Source organism: Amblyraja radiata, chromosome 3 (assembly GCF_010909765.2).
Source record: "Amblyraja radiata isolate CabotCenter1 chromosome 3, sAmbRad1.1.pri, whole genome shotgun sequence".
NCBI lineage: Eukaryota > Metazoa > Chordata > Chondrichthyes > Rajiformes > Rajidae > Amblyraja > Amblyraja radiata.
Genome location: NC_045958.1, coordinates 89,377,954 through 89,397,433, shown reverse-complemented (window position 1 = coordinate 89,397,433; position 19,480 = coordinate 89,377,954). Strand labels below are relative to the sequence as shown.

Genomic DNA, 19,480 nt, shown 5'->3' with positions numbered 1-19,480 from the left:
AAGGGAATATTGGTCGCAAAATTTATTGAAATTTAGCGAGTTGATTATGTGGGGGCCGTTATTTTGTCTTGTTTCATGGCAGTTGGTGCTCTGAGGTGACGGGAGATTTGATAGCGTGATTTTGTGAATCTCCTTGTAAATTGCAATGTCTTAGCCTGATTCTGCGGAGCTCTAGGGTATCCCATACGAGAGAAGCCAGCATATTATTCATGCTTAATTTGCGCTTGTAGTCATTACATACAAAGCTGGCTGCTCGGCGTTGTACTTTCTCCCGGGTGATCTTGTTGTTGTTGAAAGGACCCCATACGGCTCCACAATACTCTGATTTGGGCCTGACCAAGGATTTGTAGGCATTCTCTTTGATGATGTACTACATGCGTGAAAATTTCTTTTGAGTAGGCCGAGAATTCGATTTGCTTTGTTGGACACTTGACTAATATGCGTCGTCCAACTTAAATCTTTGCTTAATTCGACTCCTATATATGGGTGATGGTCGACAGGAAGCAATATATGGCTATCCATAGTCTGAGTCTGAAGAAGGGTTTCGGCCCGAAACTTTGCCTATTTCCTTCGCTCCACAGATGCTGCTGCACCCGCTGAGTTTCTCCAGCATTTTTGTGTACCTTCGATTTTCCAGCATCTGCAGTTCCTTCTTAAACAGTATGGCTACCCATGTTGTATTCCGATTAAAGTGGTTTAATCTTGTGTGAGACATGCATGGTATGACATTTGGTTGTATTGAATGACATCTGAGATGCTGCCTGACCCGCTGAGTTACTCCAGCACTTTCTGCTCTTGTGACTAATGAGTTGATGCATTCAGCATCAAACACTGTTGAATGGAACATTTTACATCGGCACTGGTCCTAAACCATTGCGTAAACTACAAAGTATACGTCTTGAATGATCTGTCTCTGGCTGAGATATATATCAATAGAAATGCAGTACTGGAGACCCAGAATTGTAGCTGAAACGTTACCAGGCGCGGGGGGTGTTGGACCGGCAACCGTGCAGAGCGCAGGCGCGGTGCCGGCCGGCTGGTTGGCTGTCAGCGCGTGCGCAGTGCCGTCGCTGGGCGGCCTGGCAACGGCAGCGGTTGTGCGCGAGCGAGCGCGTCTCCACCGCGTCCGCGTCCCGCGCGCTCCACCGGCAGCGGCCCCGCAGCGGGAACCCGCACAGACCGGACCCGCACCCGCACCAACCGGCCGGACCCGCACAGACCGGACCCGCACCAACCGACCGGACCCGCACCCGCATCAACCGGACCCGCACCAACCGATCAACCGGACCCGCACCCGCACAGACCGGACCCGCACCAACCCACCGGACCCGCACCCACCGGACCCGCACCAACCGGCCGGACCCGCACCCGCACGGAACGGACCCGCACCATCACCGACAGACCGACCGGACCCTGCACCGCTCCCCCCCTGCACCCACCCGGGGAGGCAGCCGAGGACGGGAGGAGGAGGAGGAGGAGGCGGGTGAGTGAGGGAGTGAGGGAGAGAGGGACCGGGTGTGGGGGGACTGAGCGGACGAGGGACCCCCCCCCCCCCCCCCCCAGCAACTCACCTCCCCCGACCCTCAACATCCCCTCCCTTCACAACTGACCGTTCAGCTCTCTCCACCTCAACTCGCCTTCCCCGTCCCTCAATAACTCCCTCCCACTGTCCCCCAACCCACCTCCCTTGCCCCCCCCCCCCTCCCATCCCCTTGTTGCCTGCGGTCATCCCGTCCTCTCCTTTCACCCATTCCCCATCACCAGCTCCCTCCCCATTAACCTTCCCCACCTCCTCTCCCACTCACCCAACCCGTCACCCAAGGCGGGCACGGGTAGTGTTGTTGCCCCACAGCGCTTTGCTCACTGAGGGATTGGCAGTTCTACACAGCTCAAGAACAGTCAGACATAATCGCTCTTTTACTATGATTAGTGCGCGTTTAAATTTTTATTTACTGGCTTTGTCGCATCAGTGCAAATAGCAATTTCCGGAAATGTGGATAATATTTTTTTTCATTCTGAATTTCCACTCCAACCTTGCCAAAGCCGTGAGAAATTGTATTTCTTTAAATCCCGCCTTGCATAGGTAATGCGTACGGACTTGTAAATAGTCATAGTCAAAGGAGTATGAATGGTAATCTGCTTCAGGGGATCTTCAATATATCATCGCATTGTGATGCCCACGATATAATTACTGAATTACGACGGTAACGCTAATGCACTTTTATCTCCAGGGTAGCAAAATATGTCTGCAGAATTAAAGCAGTGTAGACATTGTGCCTTTGACGGGAGAAACAGTAACAGCTTGGGGCGGTGGGAGTTTCAAAATCTAAAGTGCATAATTTACTATTGGCGTCATTTACTGTGGTTGCGAAATACATTCCCGGACCTATTTAGAAGCCGAGTGGAGATCAGGCTGTGATGGAATGCCTGAACGTGGACCGTCACACTGCATTGTAAACCACTCGCACAACTTTACAACGTGTGTACTTCCCGCTGTATGCCCGCGTGTCAGCGAATCAGCTGACCAGTTAGTTCCTGGAAGGTAGACACAAATGCTGAAGTAACTCGGCGGGTCCGGCAGCATCTCTGGTCTCGACACGAAAGATCGCCTCTTCCCTTTCTCCGGAGATACTGCCTGGCCCGCTGAGTTACTCCAGCATTTTTGTGTCTATCTTCGGTTTAAACCAACATTTGTAGTTCCTTCTTGCACAATATTGGAAATATGATTGGAATATCAGGTTGGAATAATAACAACTGGAACTGTAGATGCTGGTTTACATCGAAGATAGATGAAGAGTTACTCCGGCATTTTGTGTTCATCTTTGGCGTAACCAATCTCCTTTGCCTGAAACAATTCACATCCATCCATACATTATAAAAGCCTCTTAAATGCCACTATTGCATCTTCTTCCACCATCATCTCTGGCAGCATAAGAGGGGTCCTGATGTAAAACATCTCCTAGCCATGTTCTCCAGAGATGTTGCCTGAAGGCAGATTATTATGTGAATGGTGTCAGATTAGGAAAAGGGGAGGTGCAACGAGACTTGGGTGTGCTTGTACATCAGTCACTGAAAGTAAGCATGCAGGTACAGAAGGCAGTGAATAAAGCTAATGGCATGTTAGCCTTCATTGCGAGAGGATTTGAGTTTAGGAGCAAGGAGGTTCCACTGCACTTGTACAGGGCCCTGATGAGACTGCACCTGGAGAATTGTGTACAATTTTGGTCTCCTAATTTGAGGAAGGACATTATTGTGTTATTGAGGGACTGCAGCATAGGTTCGCCAGGTTAATTCCCGGGATGGCGGGACTGACATATGGTGGAAGAATGGGTCGACTGGGCTTGTATTCATTGAAATTTAGAAGGATGAGAGGGAATCTTATAAACATATAAAATTCTTAAAGGATTGGACAAGCATGCAGGAAAAATGTTCCCGATGTTGGAGGAGTCCAGAACCGGGGTCACAGTTTAAGAATATGCGGTAGGCCATTTAGGACAGAGATGAGGAAAAACTTCTTCACCCAGAGACTTGTGAATCTGTGGAATTCTCTGCCACAGAAGGCAGTGCAGGCCAATTCACGGGATGTTTTCAAGAGAGAGTTAGATTTAGTCTGAAGAAGGGTCTCGACCCAAAATGTCACCCATTCCTCTCCAGAGATGCTCCTGTCCTGCTGATTTACTCCAGCATTTTGTGTCTATGTTAGATTTAGCTCTTAGGGCTAAAGGAATCAAGGGATACAGGGGGGGGGGAAGCAGGAATGGGGTACTGATTTTAGATGATCAGCCATGATCATATTGAATGGCGGTGCTGACTCGAAGGGCTAAATGGCCTACTCATGCACCCATTTTTCTATGTTTCTGTGCCTGACCTGCTGTGTTACTCCAGCACTTTGTGTCCTTTTGTGTAAACCAGCATCTGCAGTTCATTGTCCCTTCTACTTTCAATTACTTTGATAGCATAATTATATGTTTAGTGTTTAGAAATTTAAAGTTATTATGATATTTCTTGTCTTACAGAACAGCTAATTAAACAGTTGCTTGAAGGGAATGGATGCGACATGATCAAGCTTGACTGGAGATCAAATTATTTATCATTCAACGAAACCTTTCTTGTGATGAGTTTGTTTCTTTGGAGGCCTGTACCGAGTTGAAGGTTTGGAAGCAGAAAGGCAGGGAATGGATGAGTCGGTGCTGCTGGACTTGCTGGAGTGCCCCGTGTGCTTGGAGCGGCTGGACGCCACGGCCAAGGTGCTGCCGTGCCAGCACACTTTCTGCCGTCGCTGCCTGCAGGGGATTCTGAGCTCCAGGAGCGAACTGCGCTGCCCGGAGTGCCGGACACTGGTGGACTGCGGGGTGGACGAGCTCCCGACTAACATCCTGCTGGTTCGCTTGCTTGACGGCATCAAGCACCGGCCGAGGAGGTCCGGCAACAGCGGCGTGAACGGCAATAACAATGTCAATGGTACCACCAGAGTTCAAAGCAACGGGGTCGTCTCTGCCAACTGCAGCATTGCGTTGCGGGATCTTCAGGGCACACACCGGGTGCAGGCACGTAGCCCTCCAGTCAGGGTAAGTCAGACCTGTATTTCACCTCCAGGTAGCCTCAACCTGACTATGTTTGTTCCATTGGTGAAGCAAAAGTGTTGTCTGTTGCAAATTTAATATTCATCATATTTTTATTTTGGAATACCCCTTATAAGTTTATGCTGCTTGCATATTGAGATTAGTATTAGATTCATAGAGTGATGCCGTATGACTACAGGTTCTAACCCTAATCCAGGATAGACTTGAATCTACTGAAGAGTGAGGGGGATATGACTGAAACAGAACATGATGGGTCTACACAGGTGTCATAGTGCACAGAAGCAGGCCCTTCAGCCAAACTCCTCCATGCCGACCAAGATGCCCCATTTAAGGTAGTCCCGTTTTCCTGTGTTTCGCCCATATGCCTCTAAACCTTTCCTATCCACGTATCTGTCCGTGTCTTTTTAATGCTGTTTATAGTACCTGCCTCAACTACCTCCTCAGGCAGCTTGTTCTGTATACCCACCACCCTCTGAGCGAAAAGGTTACCCCTCACTTGCCCCTCTCACCTTCAACCTATGTTCTCTGATTCTTGATTCCCCTACCCTAGGTAAAAAGACTGTGCATTCAAGACTGTACAGCCCAGAGTTTTTTGCTGCATGTTTGATCTGCAATGTGGTTTTCAAACCAGCATTCTATTCACACCTGTTGATTGAAACTGCAGTTGCCCTTGCCCATGAGAATGTTTGACATTTATAGTTAATGTGTGCAATTATTGCGAAAATCGTGAGTGGCATGGAACAGGTCTTCTTGCGTATGGCATGCACAGCTTAAAGTTGTAGGACAACTTGCTCTATTTGATCTTATTTGATTGTGCACGCCAGGTCGAAACAGGGCGGACCATGTGAAGCTTTCAATCTCCCACCCCATGGAACAGGTGAATAGCCACAGTCTTTTCTGCAGTGAGGGGGAGGGGAGGGGATAAAGGGGAGGGGGTTCTAAACCTCAAAGGCATTTGGTTTAAGCTGAGAGGGGTGAGATTTAAAGAGGACCCGAGGGACATCTTCTAACCCTGGGAGGGTGGAGTATATATGGAGTGGGCTTCTGCAGGAAGTGGTTGAGGCAGGTCCAATTAAGACACATGGACAGTGGGATATGGGCCGGGTGCAGGCAACTGGGACGAGCTCATCGGGCAATTTGGTCAACATGGTCAAGGTTCAAAGGGCTTGCTTCCATGCTGTATTGTGTAGGAAGGAACTGCAGATGCTGGTTTAAACCGAAGATAGACACTTAAAGCTGGAGTAACTCAGTGGGTCAGACAGCATCTCTGGAGAAAAGGAACAGGTGATATCTCGACCTGAAACGTCACCTAGTCCTCTCCTCCAGAGATGCTGTCTGACCCGCTGACTCCAGCCTTTTATGTCTATCCATGTTGTTTTGCTTCCATTGTCATTGGGAAACTTGAAATGTAACTGTTTTTGGGTAGCTTGGGCATTAATTAATATCTAAATACCTTCTTTAACCCCTGACAGTTTAGATTGTCTTTGGGAGGTTCAAAAGACACTACATTGCATTGTGGTCTGATAATATTTGAGAAGTGCATTGTTTCCTTCTGAAGTAGCAGTGGAGATGTTCATCGGATTGGATATTTATTCTAAATACAACCTCCTCCCCCACTTCCCATACACAATGCAATTAAAGTGAAGATGTTGCTGCCAGTATGCTTCCTGTTCATCTTGCACAGAGAAAATATCATTTATAATTCAGTATCTTTTCAGTTAAACCTTGATGCCAAATTAGCAAAATAAATGCAGGAAATGTTACTTCTGTAGCCTGATTCTGTGCTAAATATTAATGCGTCTGTAGCCGGAGCTGTCAAACATTTAATGGTAGACTGTTTACCCCCCCCGGGAACTGTTTGCAGTCTTGTGCAAATGCCAAGGGGAACTTGCATCTGCCAAGCTCCAGTACGAGGAGGTGCTTTGCTAAGGATGTGAGATGCACAATGTTTGAGTGCTGCTGCGCTCAAATTGATGCCCATTGTCACGCTGTGGCCGATGGTCCAACCTTGTGCTAGGTTTGAGATTTTCACTGACATTGAACAATTACTGCATTAATTATTGCATTATTTGCCCCCACTTGAGGGGACCTTAAATCTAGATAAATATCTCCACGCTAAAACTAATCTGAATTAGTTAATACAGTGAATTAGTATTCCTGGCCTTGCTGGTACATTTTAAATTAAACATTCCAGAGACATGCTACTTTTCCATTGATTTTTGCGAAGATAAAATGATCAATTTGGAACGCAATTGTTTTGCGGCCCATTCATTCCTAGACTTTGTATTGTACAGTCAAACTTTAAAAATTCCTTTGGTCTGACTAATACCTGAGGTCTTTGTCTAGCCCTGCTGAAAATACACCCCTGGCATGCAGAGGGCGTGGGGAAATAACTGAATGGATTCATGCCAATAGGTTGAAAGTATATCCTTTAAAAGTCAGCATGGTTGTAGGAATGCTGTAAAAGCAGGCCATTTGCCCTTTGAGCCAGAACTGCCAGTCAATGAGATGATGGTTGATTTGTGAACAGGTCTGCTCCCCCACCTACCCCTCCATGATTCTCTGATTGAATTTGTGTATAAATCTGACATTTTGTGTTGGCAGGTGACCCACCATCAATTGCAGTTTGTAGAGGAAAGTTCACTACTTTGCACACACATTTAGTCGTTTCTTAATTTGACTCACTCCTTAACTGCAAATGAATCATTTTCAGATTACATCCCTTTACCCAATACTTCCAAAACATTGAAAATTATCTCTCCATAATCCTGCCTTAGGTGTGACGCCTGGAGCTACTCCCTGGTGTCGTCTAAACATGGCCTTATATTTCTGAGGCATAATTTCTGACTCTTTGTATGATACTCCTCTTGAAATCAAGTGTTCAAGCTTTTTTGTTTATTTTAGAGATACAGTGCGGAAACAGGGCTTATGGCCAACTGATTCTCGCCGACCAGCGATCACCTGATCACATTAGTTCTATCCTACACATGAGGGACAATTTACAGATGCCAATTAACCTACAAACCTGCACATCTTTGGAGTGTGGGAGGAAACCGGAGCACCCAGGGAAAACTCACGCGGTCACGGAGAATGTGCAAACTCCGTGTAGACAGAACCTATAGTCAGGATCGAACCTGGGTCTATGGTGCAGTTAGGCAGTAGCTCTACCCTGTGCCACTGTGCAGCTGCTCTTTTCCTGTACCTCTCCACATTTTAATGATCCATGCATTTTCTCACCTCCCCTTGTCTTCTTTTAGAGCTCCATTGTTTTTGGTGTTGTTGAAATGTAAGTTTCCATTTATCAGTTTGTGTTGAGAAATTGCTTTGTGCCTCGTTGGTTAGTATGCTATTTTGAAGGAAGACACAAAATGCTGGAGTAACTCAGAGGGACAGGCAGCATCTCTGGAGAGAAGGAATGGGTGACGTTTCGGGTCGAGACCCTTCTTCAGACTGAAGCAGTATAGTATGTTATATTGCTGCTTTAACCCATGTAGTCTAAGCTTCTCTGTTAAAATATGTGAAAATTATACAATTTTTGGACTGTGGTGTTTTTCTGGCAGAATGTGTGTTGGTATTGATAATTTTATACTGTCACTGGTGGAAAATTCAGCCAGTGTCATGTAAGAGACTCATTGATTGCCGCAAGAAAGTTTGGAGTGTTTAATTGTCACTGGTACCAACAACGGAACAATTACATTTTTGTTGCTGCAATTTAACAGGCCCATAAACATGTAGACAGATAAAGATTAAAAAAATCAAAAAATTAATAATTAACATAAATTCCTCAGCGCAACCAAAGACGGTCTATAAAAGTTTATAATTGAGGTTAGTGTGTAGTGTTCAAGAGCCTGATGTTGTTGGGAAGAAGCTGTTCTTGAACCTGGTCATATCGGTTTTTGGGTTCCTATACCATCTTCCCAGTGGTAGGCGTTAAATAACCCACCAGCAGGCCTAGTTTGCCTGCCCTGGACCGGGGACTCTCCCGCCTCGAAGGCCCGGCTCCCTTGCTGCGGACGGAAGACCCGTGCCACGGACTGGGAACCCGCCTAGAAGGCCCGGTTTGCCTGCCCAGAGTGGAAGGCGTCGGACGGAGGGCCTGTAAACAGACCGGTGGTGGGAAGATGTGCACTGCATCGACAGTGGAGTGGACAGCTGGAGGCCTTGCAACAGCTTGGGGTCCGGCTGATCCATGCGCCGCTCCAAGAGGTCGAGTGTGTGGACTGGATGTGGCCAGCAGCGTTGGAGGACACCACGGCTATGCTTGGCCAGGGCAACCCTGCAATGCCGCCAGGACAACGGGCCTTCATGGTCAGGTCAACAACCGTGCACTTACAAACTGGGACTTGAAGATGCCGCCAAATTGGCGACTCTGTATGCTGTCTCAGCGTACTACTGCTATACACGTGTACAAAATCTGAGATGTTTATTTAAGATGTATCTAAGTGCCTATGTATCGTGATACTTGTACTTAACTGTATACAAACATGAATTTCACTGTATCTTGGTACATGACAAATAAAGTACCAATAGGAAGGAACTGCAGATGCTGGTTTAAACCGAAGATAGACACAAAATGCTGGAGTAACTCAGCGGGACAGGCAGTATCTCTGGAGAGAAGGAATGGGTGACATTTTGAGTCAAGATCCTCCTTCCAACCAGCCAGAGATGCTGTCTGTCCTGCTGAGTAACTCCAGGATTTTGTGTCTATCTACCATTATATGAGAGTGTGGTTAGGGCAGTGTGGGTCTTTGATATTGACTGCGTTTTTGAGGCTGAACCCTTCAATGGTGGGGAGGTCAGTACCTGTAATGGACCTGGCAATGTCTACCATTCTCTGTACTTTCCTTCATTACTTCCTTGCTTCTGACCAGCTTATGCATTTGCAGGAGAAAATTGGGTAATTTGTGGTTGGATGTTCGTCTCATATCTGAATGTTGCCGCATGGAATCCTCTTTCGCAACATGTGGGGGTGTTTTTATCTTTCAGAAAGGGCAGTGGGTTGAAAATTTGATATGTACACTTAATGTGCCTACCTTTTAATGGGGAGCCTTGTGTTCCCAATCACCATTTCAGCTGTGTAAAAACATGTTTGGTGGCACTGAATCGAGGGAAAATAGTCTTGTGAAAGGGAATTTAAATTGTTTTTAAGTGGCCATGCATTGGTGTTTAAAAATCAACAGTTTACCTTTTGGAAAACGTAGATCTGGTGGAGAGAGTAGGGATGACCTGGTCTCTTGGCATTTACTGCAGGTATGACTTCTGTGAATTTTCAGTCGGATTTTCTGGATGTTTGAGCATATTGAAATGGGCCTCCAGTGATTCAAAAAGTCCCATTGCACTACAGCTTCATAGAAGAATGCATGGAAAGATAGTAGAGGCAGTTAAGTGTTGGTCCAAGATTCCTGTCATTGAGTCTGGAACTATTGTCTTTCCTTGAAAACAAGGTTTAAAAAAAATTCAGATGCACTTGAGTAGATATTCAAACATCATTGCAGGAGAATCAATTGTATCATGAATGTACCTCATAAATTTATATAATTAAATTGGTATATTGTTAGCAACAAAAATTCATGGTCTTGTTGCTATAGTTACCAAATATGAAGTGTTTGTGCAGTACGCACCTAACTGTTTTGCAACCAATGCAGCACAGAATCCTTTCCGCACAGCAAAACTCCTTGGAGCAACCATCCCCTGGATACCTTGCCATGATAATGTAAGAGAGAATGTAGACACAAAACGCTGGAGTAACTCAGCGGGATAGGCAGCATCCCTGGAGAGAAGGAATGGGTGATGTTTCGGGTCGAGACCCTTCTTCAGACTGATGTCAAGGGAGTGGGCGGGACAGAGATAGAATGTGATCGGAGACAGTAAGACTGGGAGAACTGGGAAGGGGGAGGGGATGGAGGGTGAGGGAAAGCAAGAGTTATTTGAAGTTAGAGAAGTCAATGTTCATACCGCTGGGGTGTAAACTATCCAAGCAAAATATGAGGTGCTGTTCCTCCAATTTGTGCTGGGCACCACTCTGACAATAGGAGGAGGCCCAGGACAGAGAGGTCATATTGGGAATGGAAAGGGGAGTTAAAGTGCTGAGCAACCGGGAGATCAGGTAGGTTAAGGTGGACTGAGCGGAGGTGTTCAGCTAAACGATCGCCGAGCCTGCGCTTGGTCTCGCCGATGTACATGAGTTGACACCTGGAACAGCGGATGCAGTAGATGAGGTTGAAGGAGGTACAAATGAACCTCTGCCTCACCTGAAAAGACTGTCTGGGTCCTTGGATGGAGTCGAGGGGAGTGATAAAGGGACAGGTGTTGCATCTCCTGCAGTTGCAGGGCAAAGTACCTGGGGAGGGGGTGGTTTGGGTGGTTTGGGACGTTGACCAGGGAGTTGCGGAGGAAACGGTCTATGCGGAAAGCAGCAAGGGGTGGAGATGAGAAGATGTGGCCAGTAGTGGGATCCCGTTGGAGGTGGCGAAAACATTGGAAGCATATGCTGTATGCGACAGCTGATGGGAAGGAAGGTGAGGACAAGGGGGACTCTGTCCTTGCTGTGAATGGGGCGAGGAGACCCTAGTGAGAGCCTCATCTGTAATGGAAGAGGGGAACCCCCGTTTCCTGAAGAATGAGGACATCTCCTATCATCCTGGGAGCAGTTGCGGCATAGACGGAGGAATCGGGAGTAGGGGATAGTCTTTACAGGAAGCAGGGTGGGAAGAAGTCTAGATAGCTATGGGAGTCAGTAGGTTTGTAATAGATGTCGGTCAATAGTCTGTCTCCTGTGATGGAGAAGGTGAGATCTAGAAACGGTAGGGAGATGTCGGAGATGGTTCAAGTGAATTTGAGTGCAGGATGGAAATTAGTCGTGAAGTTGATGAAGTCAGTGAGTTCTGCATGGGTGGAGGATGCAGTACCGATGTAGTCGTCAATGTAGCGGAGGTAGAGTTCCGGGATAGGGCTAGTGTACGCTGTGATTGTTCGACATACCCTACAAAGAGGCAGGCATAGCTGGGGCCCATGCGAGTGCCCATAGCTACGCCTTGGATTTGGAGGAAGTGGGAGGTGTTGTTCAGGGTAAGGACCAGGTGTGCTAGGCGGAGGACAGTATTGGTAGAACTTAGTATTGTAACAGAGAATTTGACGGAGCTACTTTGGCAAGTGAAGGTTGTCAATCATAGAGCAAGGAGTGTCAGGGATGCGCATGGTCAGTGAGTGGAGCTCCAGTATTCCAAAGGCTATCACATTGGAGGAAGCGAGAAAGATGAGGAGCAGCGTGGTGATGGGTGGATTTGAAAACCAAGTTGAGAATCTTAAATGAGCTGGACAGGCCACACTCCACTGGTGGGCCACAGAAGAAGCCTCCACATGTCAAGCCGAAACATCGCTGATTCATTCCCTCCACGGATCCTGCTTGACCCGCTGAGTTACTCCAACCGTTTTTGTCCATCCTTCTCCAAGTTTTTATGTCTATCCTTGCTCATTTGAAGAGTCAAACTACATCACTCTTTTCCATAGTCCTGCAGCTTCTTCAGCAAGATTTTACGCATTTTTTGTGATCTATCTGCACTGACATAAAAGGTCGTGCATTCTAGATCCAAACTGCACCTTTGGTAAAACATCTGTCTCCTTTAATTATTGATCTGTCTGCAAACTGTTTTTTACTCTCTCTGAATGCAGGTAATTAGCACAGGCTTGATGGGTCAGTGGCTGATGTAGGTTTAAGTTTATTATTGTCACATGTACCGAGATACAGTGAAACACTTTGTTTTGCAAGCTATTCACACAGATATACAATATGTAGATACAATCAGTTCAAACTCAAGTACAAAGGATAGAGCAAAGGGGAAGATACAGAGTGCAGAATATAGTTCTCAGCATTGGTGCGCATCAGTTCCTTCGACAAAGTCCAATGTCTTCATTGGGGTAGAGGTGAATCAAACAGTACCCAAGCTTATGGAAGAAACATTCAGAAGCCTGATACCAGAAGGGAAGAAGTTGTTCCTGAGGCTGGCGGACAAGCTTTCAAGCCCTATACTTCTGACCAGGATGGATGTACCAAGAATACATTCAAATCATTTTTTCAAATGTATTGAACTTTTTCTATTGTGTTATCTATGAGTACTGTCTTTAAGGTCTGTTGAGCAAGTAATAAATTAATTGTTCCATTCTGGGTACAATTGACTCTCTTTTGATATGTGTGAGGAGTTTTGAATTCTAAGTTTAATGAGAGTGTGATAGGGAAGTTTAGAACTGTCAAGTTAAATGGGTAACCAAGTCATTTCAACAGCAAATCAACTGAGGCAGGAACAGAGTCAATGTGATGTATGTGAAAGGTAGATGCTCTCATTGATCAGCGGATGTTCTTAATGATCTTCCAATGTCACTGGACTTAAGAAATTTCAACTTGTTACTTTTGCTGTATATAAAATGTACCTGGATGAACACACAGAGTTGTAACCCGTTAGGCTGAATACAATCCAAGGGTTAGGAAGTGGAAGCTCATTATGAGTGAAATCTTTATGATTGCCAGCATGGAAAAGTGGGCAAAATTGGCTTCTTTCTGTGCTATGAATGTCTTTGAAGTGAGAAAATATTGAAGTTTATTTTTGTGTTTATTATAAGCTCATGTTGAGAATTTTCTGGATAGTTGCCATTCATTTTCTTCTTTCCTCGCCCCATATTTCTTGCCTGACATTTTCCTTTAATGTAATAATAAAAACAGAAAATGCTGTAAACATTCAGCAATTCAAGTCGCGTCCCTGGAGGGAGAAATAGTATCGGTTCACGTCATAGAGCTGTACAGTATAGAAACAGGCCCTTTGGCCCGCTGTATCAATGCCTACAATCGTGCCAATCTATAATTATTGCACCTGTCTGCATTAATTCCATATCCCTCTATGCCCTGTTCGCATGCTTCTTCATTCTGTGAATGTTTTTGTCCCCTCGTTCCAGATTCCAATTTCTCTTAGTCATAGTCTTACCGCGTGGAAACAGGCCCTTCAACCCAACTTGTCCATGCCAACCAACATGTCCCATTTACACTAGTCCCATCTGCCTGTGTTTGGCCAATATCCATGCACCTGTCTAAATATTTCTTGAGCATTGCATAAGTACAGATAGTACCTGCATGTTTGTGTGAAAGATGTGCTTCAAATTCCCTTTAAAACTCCTCCTTCTCACCTTAAATGTATGCTCTCTCCCCATCTCCCCCCCTCCCCCTCTCTCTCTCTCTCCCTCTCCCTCTCCCTCTCCCTCTCCCTCTCCCTCTCCCTCTCCCTCTCCCTCTCCCTCTCCCTCTCCCTCTCCCTCTCCCTCTCCCTCTCCCTCTCCCTCTCCCTCTCCCTCTCCCTCTCCCTCTCCCTCTCCCTCTCTCTCTCCCTCTCCCTCTCCCTCTCCCTCTCCCTCTCCCTCTCCCTCTCCCTCTCCCTCTCCCCCCCTCTTCCCCCCCCCCCCCCTTCATTCAGGGAATCATGGAAGTTGGAATAACTTCTGAGACCTCATTCATGAGGGTGAATACCTGTTTGTTTTGTTTAAAGTCTGAGTCGAGCATCTCCTGATAACTAGGTTAGATGACTGGCTGTAAAACTCGGATCCACGCATTTGCTGCAACAATTGATGCACGATTCAAAGACGCACTGATCTTGCAGGTAGCAGACCTGGTTACGTGCATTGTGCAACGTATTAATGTTTAGAGAAGCATGCAGCTACTTAAAGCAGTCATGAGTCAGTTGTGCAAATAATTTTATTATCAAGGGCAGTGGTTATTGTTGAAGTGCAAAGCACAGTCCTTGATTCCTTATTGCATAAACAGTGGAAATGGAAATACTGAGTTGTGTAAATAATCCCCTGCAGGATGAATGACTCGCCTGAAGCTGGAGAAAGAAGCCTTTAAAATATATGGGATACTATAATTTTAGTTACTGTAGCCCTTTTGTTTTGGCTTCGCATCTGAGAGTAAATCTTTGAAGCTGGAATTTGAACTCCTTTAAAACACAGCTAGGAATTTCCTTCCACAGTATTCATTGATCAGGCATTTTTCCTATGTGTTCAGGTTTTTTTTAGCCCACCTATAAGTAACAGGATGGGAGGCGGAGGGAAACTGGTCCAGCCAATGAGAGAAATTTACCATTTTAGGTAGAAGCACAAGATATTATAGATGCTATAGCAAGCAATTAGAGGTTCACTTTATCTTCTTTTGGATAACTGGTTACTTGAAATGATAAAAATATATATTTTGTCAAGATGAGTGGCACAGTGTCGCATCTGGTAAAGCCGCTGTCTCGCAGCACCAGAGACCTGGGTTTGATCCTGACCTCCAATGTTGTATGTGTGGAGTTTGCACAGTCTCCCTGTGACCTTGTGGGTTTTCTCTTGGTACTTCTGCAACGTCCCAAAGACGTGTGGGTTTGTAGGTTAATTGTTTGCTGTAAGTTACTTCTAGTGTGCAGGGAGTCGATGTGAAGGTGGGATAACATAAGACTAGTGTGGGTGGGTGATCAGTGGTCGGCAGAGATCATCATAAACGTTTGGTCCCAGGGAACAATTATCAATGATTGAAAATAAACATACACTGAACCACCCACAACCCCATTCGAGAACCAAAAAGACAAATGTTTACAGTCCTCTTGCCCATTGTATTATAATTGTAATGTTGCGACATGGATGCACCAAAGATATGTGGGAAGGAACTGTGGATGATGGTTTACACCGAAGATAGACACAAAAAGCTGGAGTAATTCAGCGGGTCAGGCAACATCTCTGGAGAAAAGGAGTGTCTTCACCAAAACATCCCCTTTTCCTTTTCTCCAGAGATGCTGCCTGACCCACTGAGTTACTCCAGCTTTTTGTGCTGTGCTCCAATGATGCCTGTCTAACAGTTTGCGAAACCTAGTAGAGGCAGGTATATGCACTTCTATTCATAACATAAGACTAGTAGGCGGCGCCAACTTTATCAACGGGAGCCTGGGTGCTCCAAACCGGCGCGGCCTTGTCGGCTTCGGCAGCCGCGGGCTCCAACCAGGAAGCGGCCGTTCCAGGTGGCCCAGCCGCCAAAAGGACTCTCCCGACCACCCGGTGAGAACGGCCAGGGACATCGGGCCTCCGTAGAGGCAATTGCGGTGGCCTCAATAGGCCTGACTTTGGGGTGAACATGGGGTGGGGACTGGACATTGTGCCTTCCTCCACAGTGGTAACCATTGTGGGGGGATGATTTTTTTGTCTAATTGTAGTCTTGTAGGTCTGTGTCCAAGATGGCTGCCGTGAAGAGAGAGTGGACGCTGGCACGATTTGGTTGCCGCTGCTCCCTCTTCACACTGTGTTTTTGATTTTCTGTTTTTGGATTGAATCCTGTTTTTAATTTGTGTCTCTGTGATGTCTTTATTACTAGTTATATTCCGATTATATGTTATTCCGATATACTATGTAAGGTGTCCTTGAGATGTTTGAAAGGCGCCCATTAAATAAAATTTATTATTATTATTATTATTATTCGGGGAAATAGAATGCCTTGACAGGATAATATAAATATTTTCATCTGAGTTGCCTGACCAACTCGATCGTGTGAATTTTTAATATGGAAAGCATTGTGGTTTTGTTAGGAACAGTTCACTAAGCACAGGATAAATAAATCAAGGACCAATCTGCTGGAGGATCAAGTCTGGAATATGGTGATAATGGGAAATAAATACTGGTTCAGGGAAGTGTTAGAAGTAGAACATACTGGAGATAAAACAGTACAGCATAGGAATGGGTGCTTCAGCCCACGATGTCTGTGTTGAACATGATGCCAAGTTATCTCCTCTGCCTGCACATGATTCATATCCCTCCTTTCCCTGCATATCCATGTTCCCATCTAAATGTTTCTTAAACATCATTATCGTATCTGCCTCTACCACCACCCAGGCAGTTCATTCCCGGTATCAACCACACTGTTGTAACATTAAAAAATTGCCCCGCACATCTCCTTTAAAGCTCCTCCCTCTGACCTTAAAGCTATGCCCTTATCCAGGTGAATTTGAGGGTAGTGTGGAAGTTGGTGGGAAACATGATTAGTTATGGAGGCATTTGGCTATTTTAAGATCACATTTGAAAAGCTGCAACCTGAGGATTTTAACGGTTATTAGTGTTCCTAATATATCCCCTTATTGGTAAATGCTGTTAACAAGTGGAATTCAGTATATGAATAAATTGGCCTTTACTGGAAGATCCTTGGATGGGAAGAAGTCCAGTAAGTAAGTGATAGTAATTAAGAAAGGCAGATGCTTTTGAGCATATCGCTGCTAAAGAAGTTGTAAAAAGAATAGATGTTTTTTGTTACAATAAGAATGTTTTGCACGTTTTGACTTGCTCAGGCTTTTCTATTCCCTCCATGTGTGTCGTCCCTGCCTCAAACTGACAAGAGTAATCTTTAAAGTCTAATAGGTCAAAGGAAGGGTCTTAGACTGAAACATCACCTATTCCTTTTCTCCAGAGATGTTGTTGATGTTGAGTTACTCCAGCATTTTGTGTCTATTTTGAGTGATCTTTAAAATCAATCCAGCTAAATGTAAGCTTTGTTCTAAGGTTTCAAGTAGTTGTGCATGACTGAACAAGGGTCCCGGCCCAAAATGTCACCTATCATGTTCTCCAGTGATGCTGCCTGACCTGCTGAGTTACTCCAGCACTATAGTCTTTTCTTTTGTAAACCAGCATCTGCAGTTCCTTGTTTCTACTTTAAAGACTAGTCCAGTTTGTGCTTAATATCTTAACAAAATATTATAAACAAATGAGTAAGTTGAGGTTAATGAGAAGAAGAAACAGAATTATTCAAGGACGTTTTTTTCCCTCCTGGCACAGCAAAAGTTCCTGCAGTGATTAAACACCTTAAAAAAAGCCATTGTTGCAGCAGCTGGTGTCACAGCAGTGAGCAAAGACAAATTGCCTCCTTTAATCTGCAGTGTAAATGGAACACCATTTGTTTCTCAGCATGATTAACTTCGGTTATCATCTCTTTTGGCTTGATTTCACTGATGGACCAACGGTATAACTGTGATAAAAGTTGCTTTGGAATCAGTAGCTGCTTGCATTTATTTTAGGTTATAAATAGAGATATTGGGACAAAGAAAGGGATTGAAGAATGGTACAGAAACAGAGGTCAGGAAGTTCAGGGAGATGATTTTAGAAATTTAGGCCTGCTGGTGAATGGTACAGAACCTGTGTGGAATGTAGAAATGTTCTTGGTCTCCCCCTTGGTACCTGTGGCACACTGCCCAAGTCTGAGCTACTGCTGTGAAGAACTGTGGGATGTTTTACTGCGTTGATGGTGCAAATGAAACATGCCAGTGATTAGAAATCATTATTTCCAGTGGCCAATTCTGCATGGTCAGATATCACAGGCAATTATGATAGGTTAAAAAATATATTTCAGATGACAAAAAGCAAGTTGGCAGTTTGAAATTGGGGCTTCTGATCACTTGGTGGATTCAAATGATGGGATTACAAGTCCATCAGCACAAATACTCGGATAGTTTCCTATATCAGCCAGGATTCTAATTAAGCAATCTGAATCTATTGCTGCTTAAACGTGACACAGCTGAAGATAAAGGATTGTACTTTTTGTACTGTTGAACATTGGATATAAGATTTGCTCGTGAACTTTGGCTGAGACATTTATTTGCAGAGATTGTAACTTTATACATTGGAGTGCCAGTAATATATTTGTAGTTTCCCTCTTCTGGTATATTATCTGCCTAGAACAAGGTGGTGGTTAAATATAACCATGTCTGAAGGAAGGGTCCCGATCCAAAACATCGCCAGTCCATGTTCTCCTGAGATGTTGCCTGACTCACTGAGTTACTCCAGCATTTGTGTCTTCTTAAATATAACCAAACATGGGATTTGGCAACTCAAACACCCAGGAACAAAAGAGATTATTAAAAAGTGGTTAGCACTGCCCAGTCCATAACAGGTACTGACTTCCCCACCATCGAATGGAGCCATAGGAGGAGCTGCCTCAAAATCAGCCATCATCATCATCAGAGGCCCATACCACCCTGGCCACACACTCATTTCACTCCTGCTATCGGGAAGAAGGTATAGGGGCCTGACAACTAACGTCAGAAACCGTTTCCTCCCAATGACTATTGAAAACTATGAACCTCAACTAAACTCCGAACTACGAATTGATTGTACTCAGGAATTTGTTTTGGTTTTTGCGCTATATTGTTTTTAATTTATTGAATTATTTTTTGTTGTATCTACTGAGTACTATATTTCCATATCTATTGTTCTGCTGCACGTAATAATTTAATTGTTCTGTTTCTGGACATATGATAATAAAACACTGTCGATTGCATAAGATGCTTTTGAAAATAATTTAATATTTTCTTGTTCTGATGAACGTAATAAAAGATGACTGAAGATAGACACAATGCTGGAGTAACTCAGTGGTTCAAGCAGGATCTCTGGAGAAAAGAAAAATATGACATTTCGGGTCAAGACCCTTCTTCAGACTGAGAGTCAGGGGAGACTGACTCAGTCTGAAGAAGGATCTTGACCCAAAACGTCATATTTTTCTCCAGAGATGCTTCCTGACCTGCTGAGTTAATCCAACATTTTATGTCTAACTTTGGCGTAAACCAGCATCTGCAGTTCATTCCTACACATAAAAATGACTGAATTGAGTTGTACCCATTTTTATTCTGATTTATTTCATAGATGGCCAGATTGAGGCGTGCAATTTGTAGAGAAAGTGAATACTATTGTTTTCTCAATTAAACTGCTTGAAGTAACAGTTAATAAGCTATCGGAATGCGAGTTGGGTATTTAGGTTTAAGGCCTCTAAGGTATGGAACTAATTGGCTATTTCTTTCCTTGTTCTAATCTTCATGTGCACAGCCACTTCCTTCCTGGGCAGAGATTTTATT

The 19,480-nt window shown here is 44.9% G+C and overlaps 1 protein-coding gene across 3 annotated transcripts in view; it reads left to right on the top strand.

Moving 5' to 3' along the window:
• Positions 1–1,076: 1,076 nt before the first annotated feature.
• The window catches only part of sh3rf1 (SH3 domain containing ring finger 1), a 177,170-nt gene continuing 158,766 nt past the window's right edge, over positions 1,077–19,480 (top strand). The window contains exons 1-2 of one of the 3 annotated variants that reach the window (XM_033018288.1): positions 1,077–1,483; positions 4,017–4,568. In XM_033018288.1, the coding sequence (XP_032874179.1) occupies positions 4,176–4,568 (393 nt within the window). In that variant the 5' untranslated portion in view covers positions 1,077–1,483; positions 4,017–4,175. Of the gene's footprint in view, positions 1,484–1,843; positions 2,084–4,016; positions 4,569–19,480 lie in introns of those variants that run through there. The other 2 variants (XR_004411453.1, XM_033018289.1) reach the window with 2 other exon arrangements.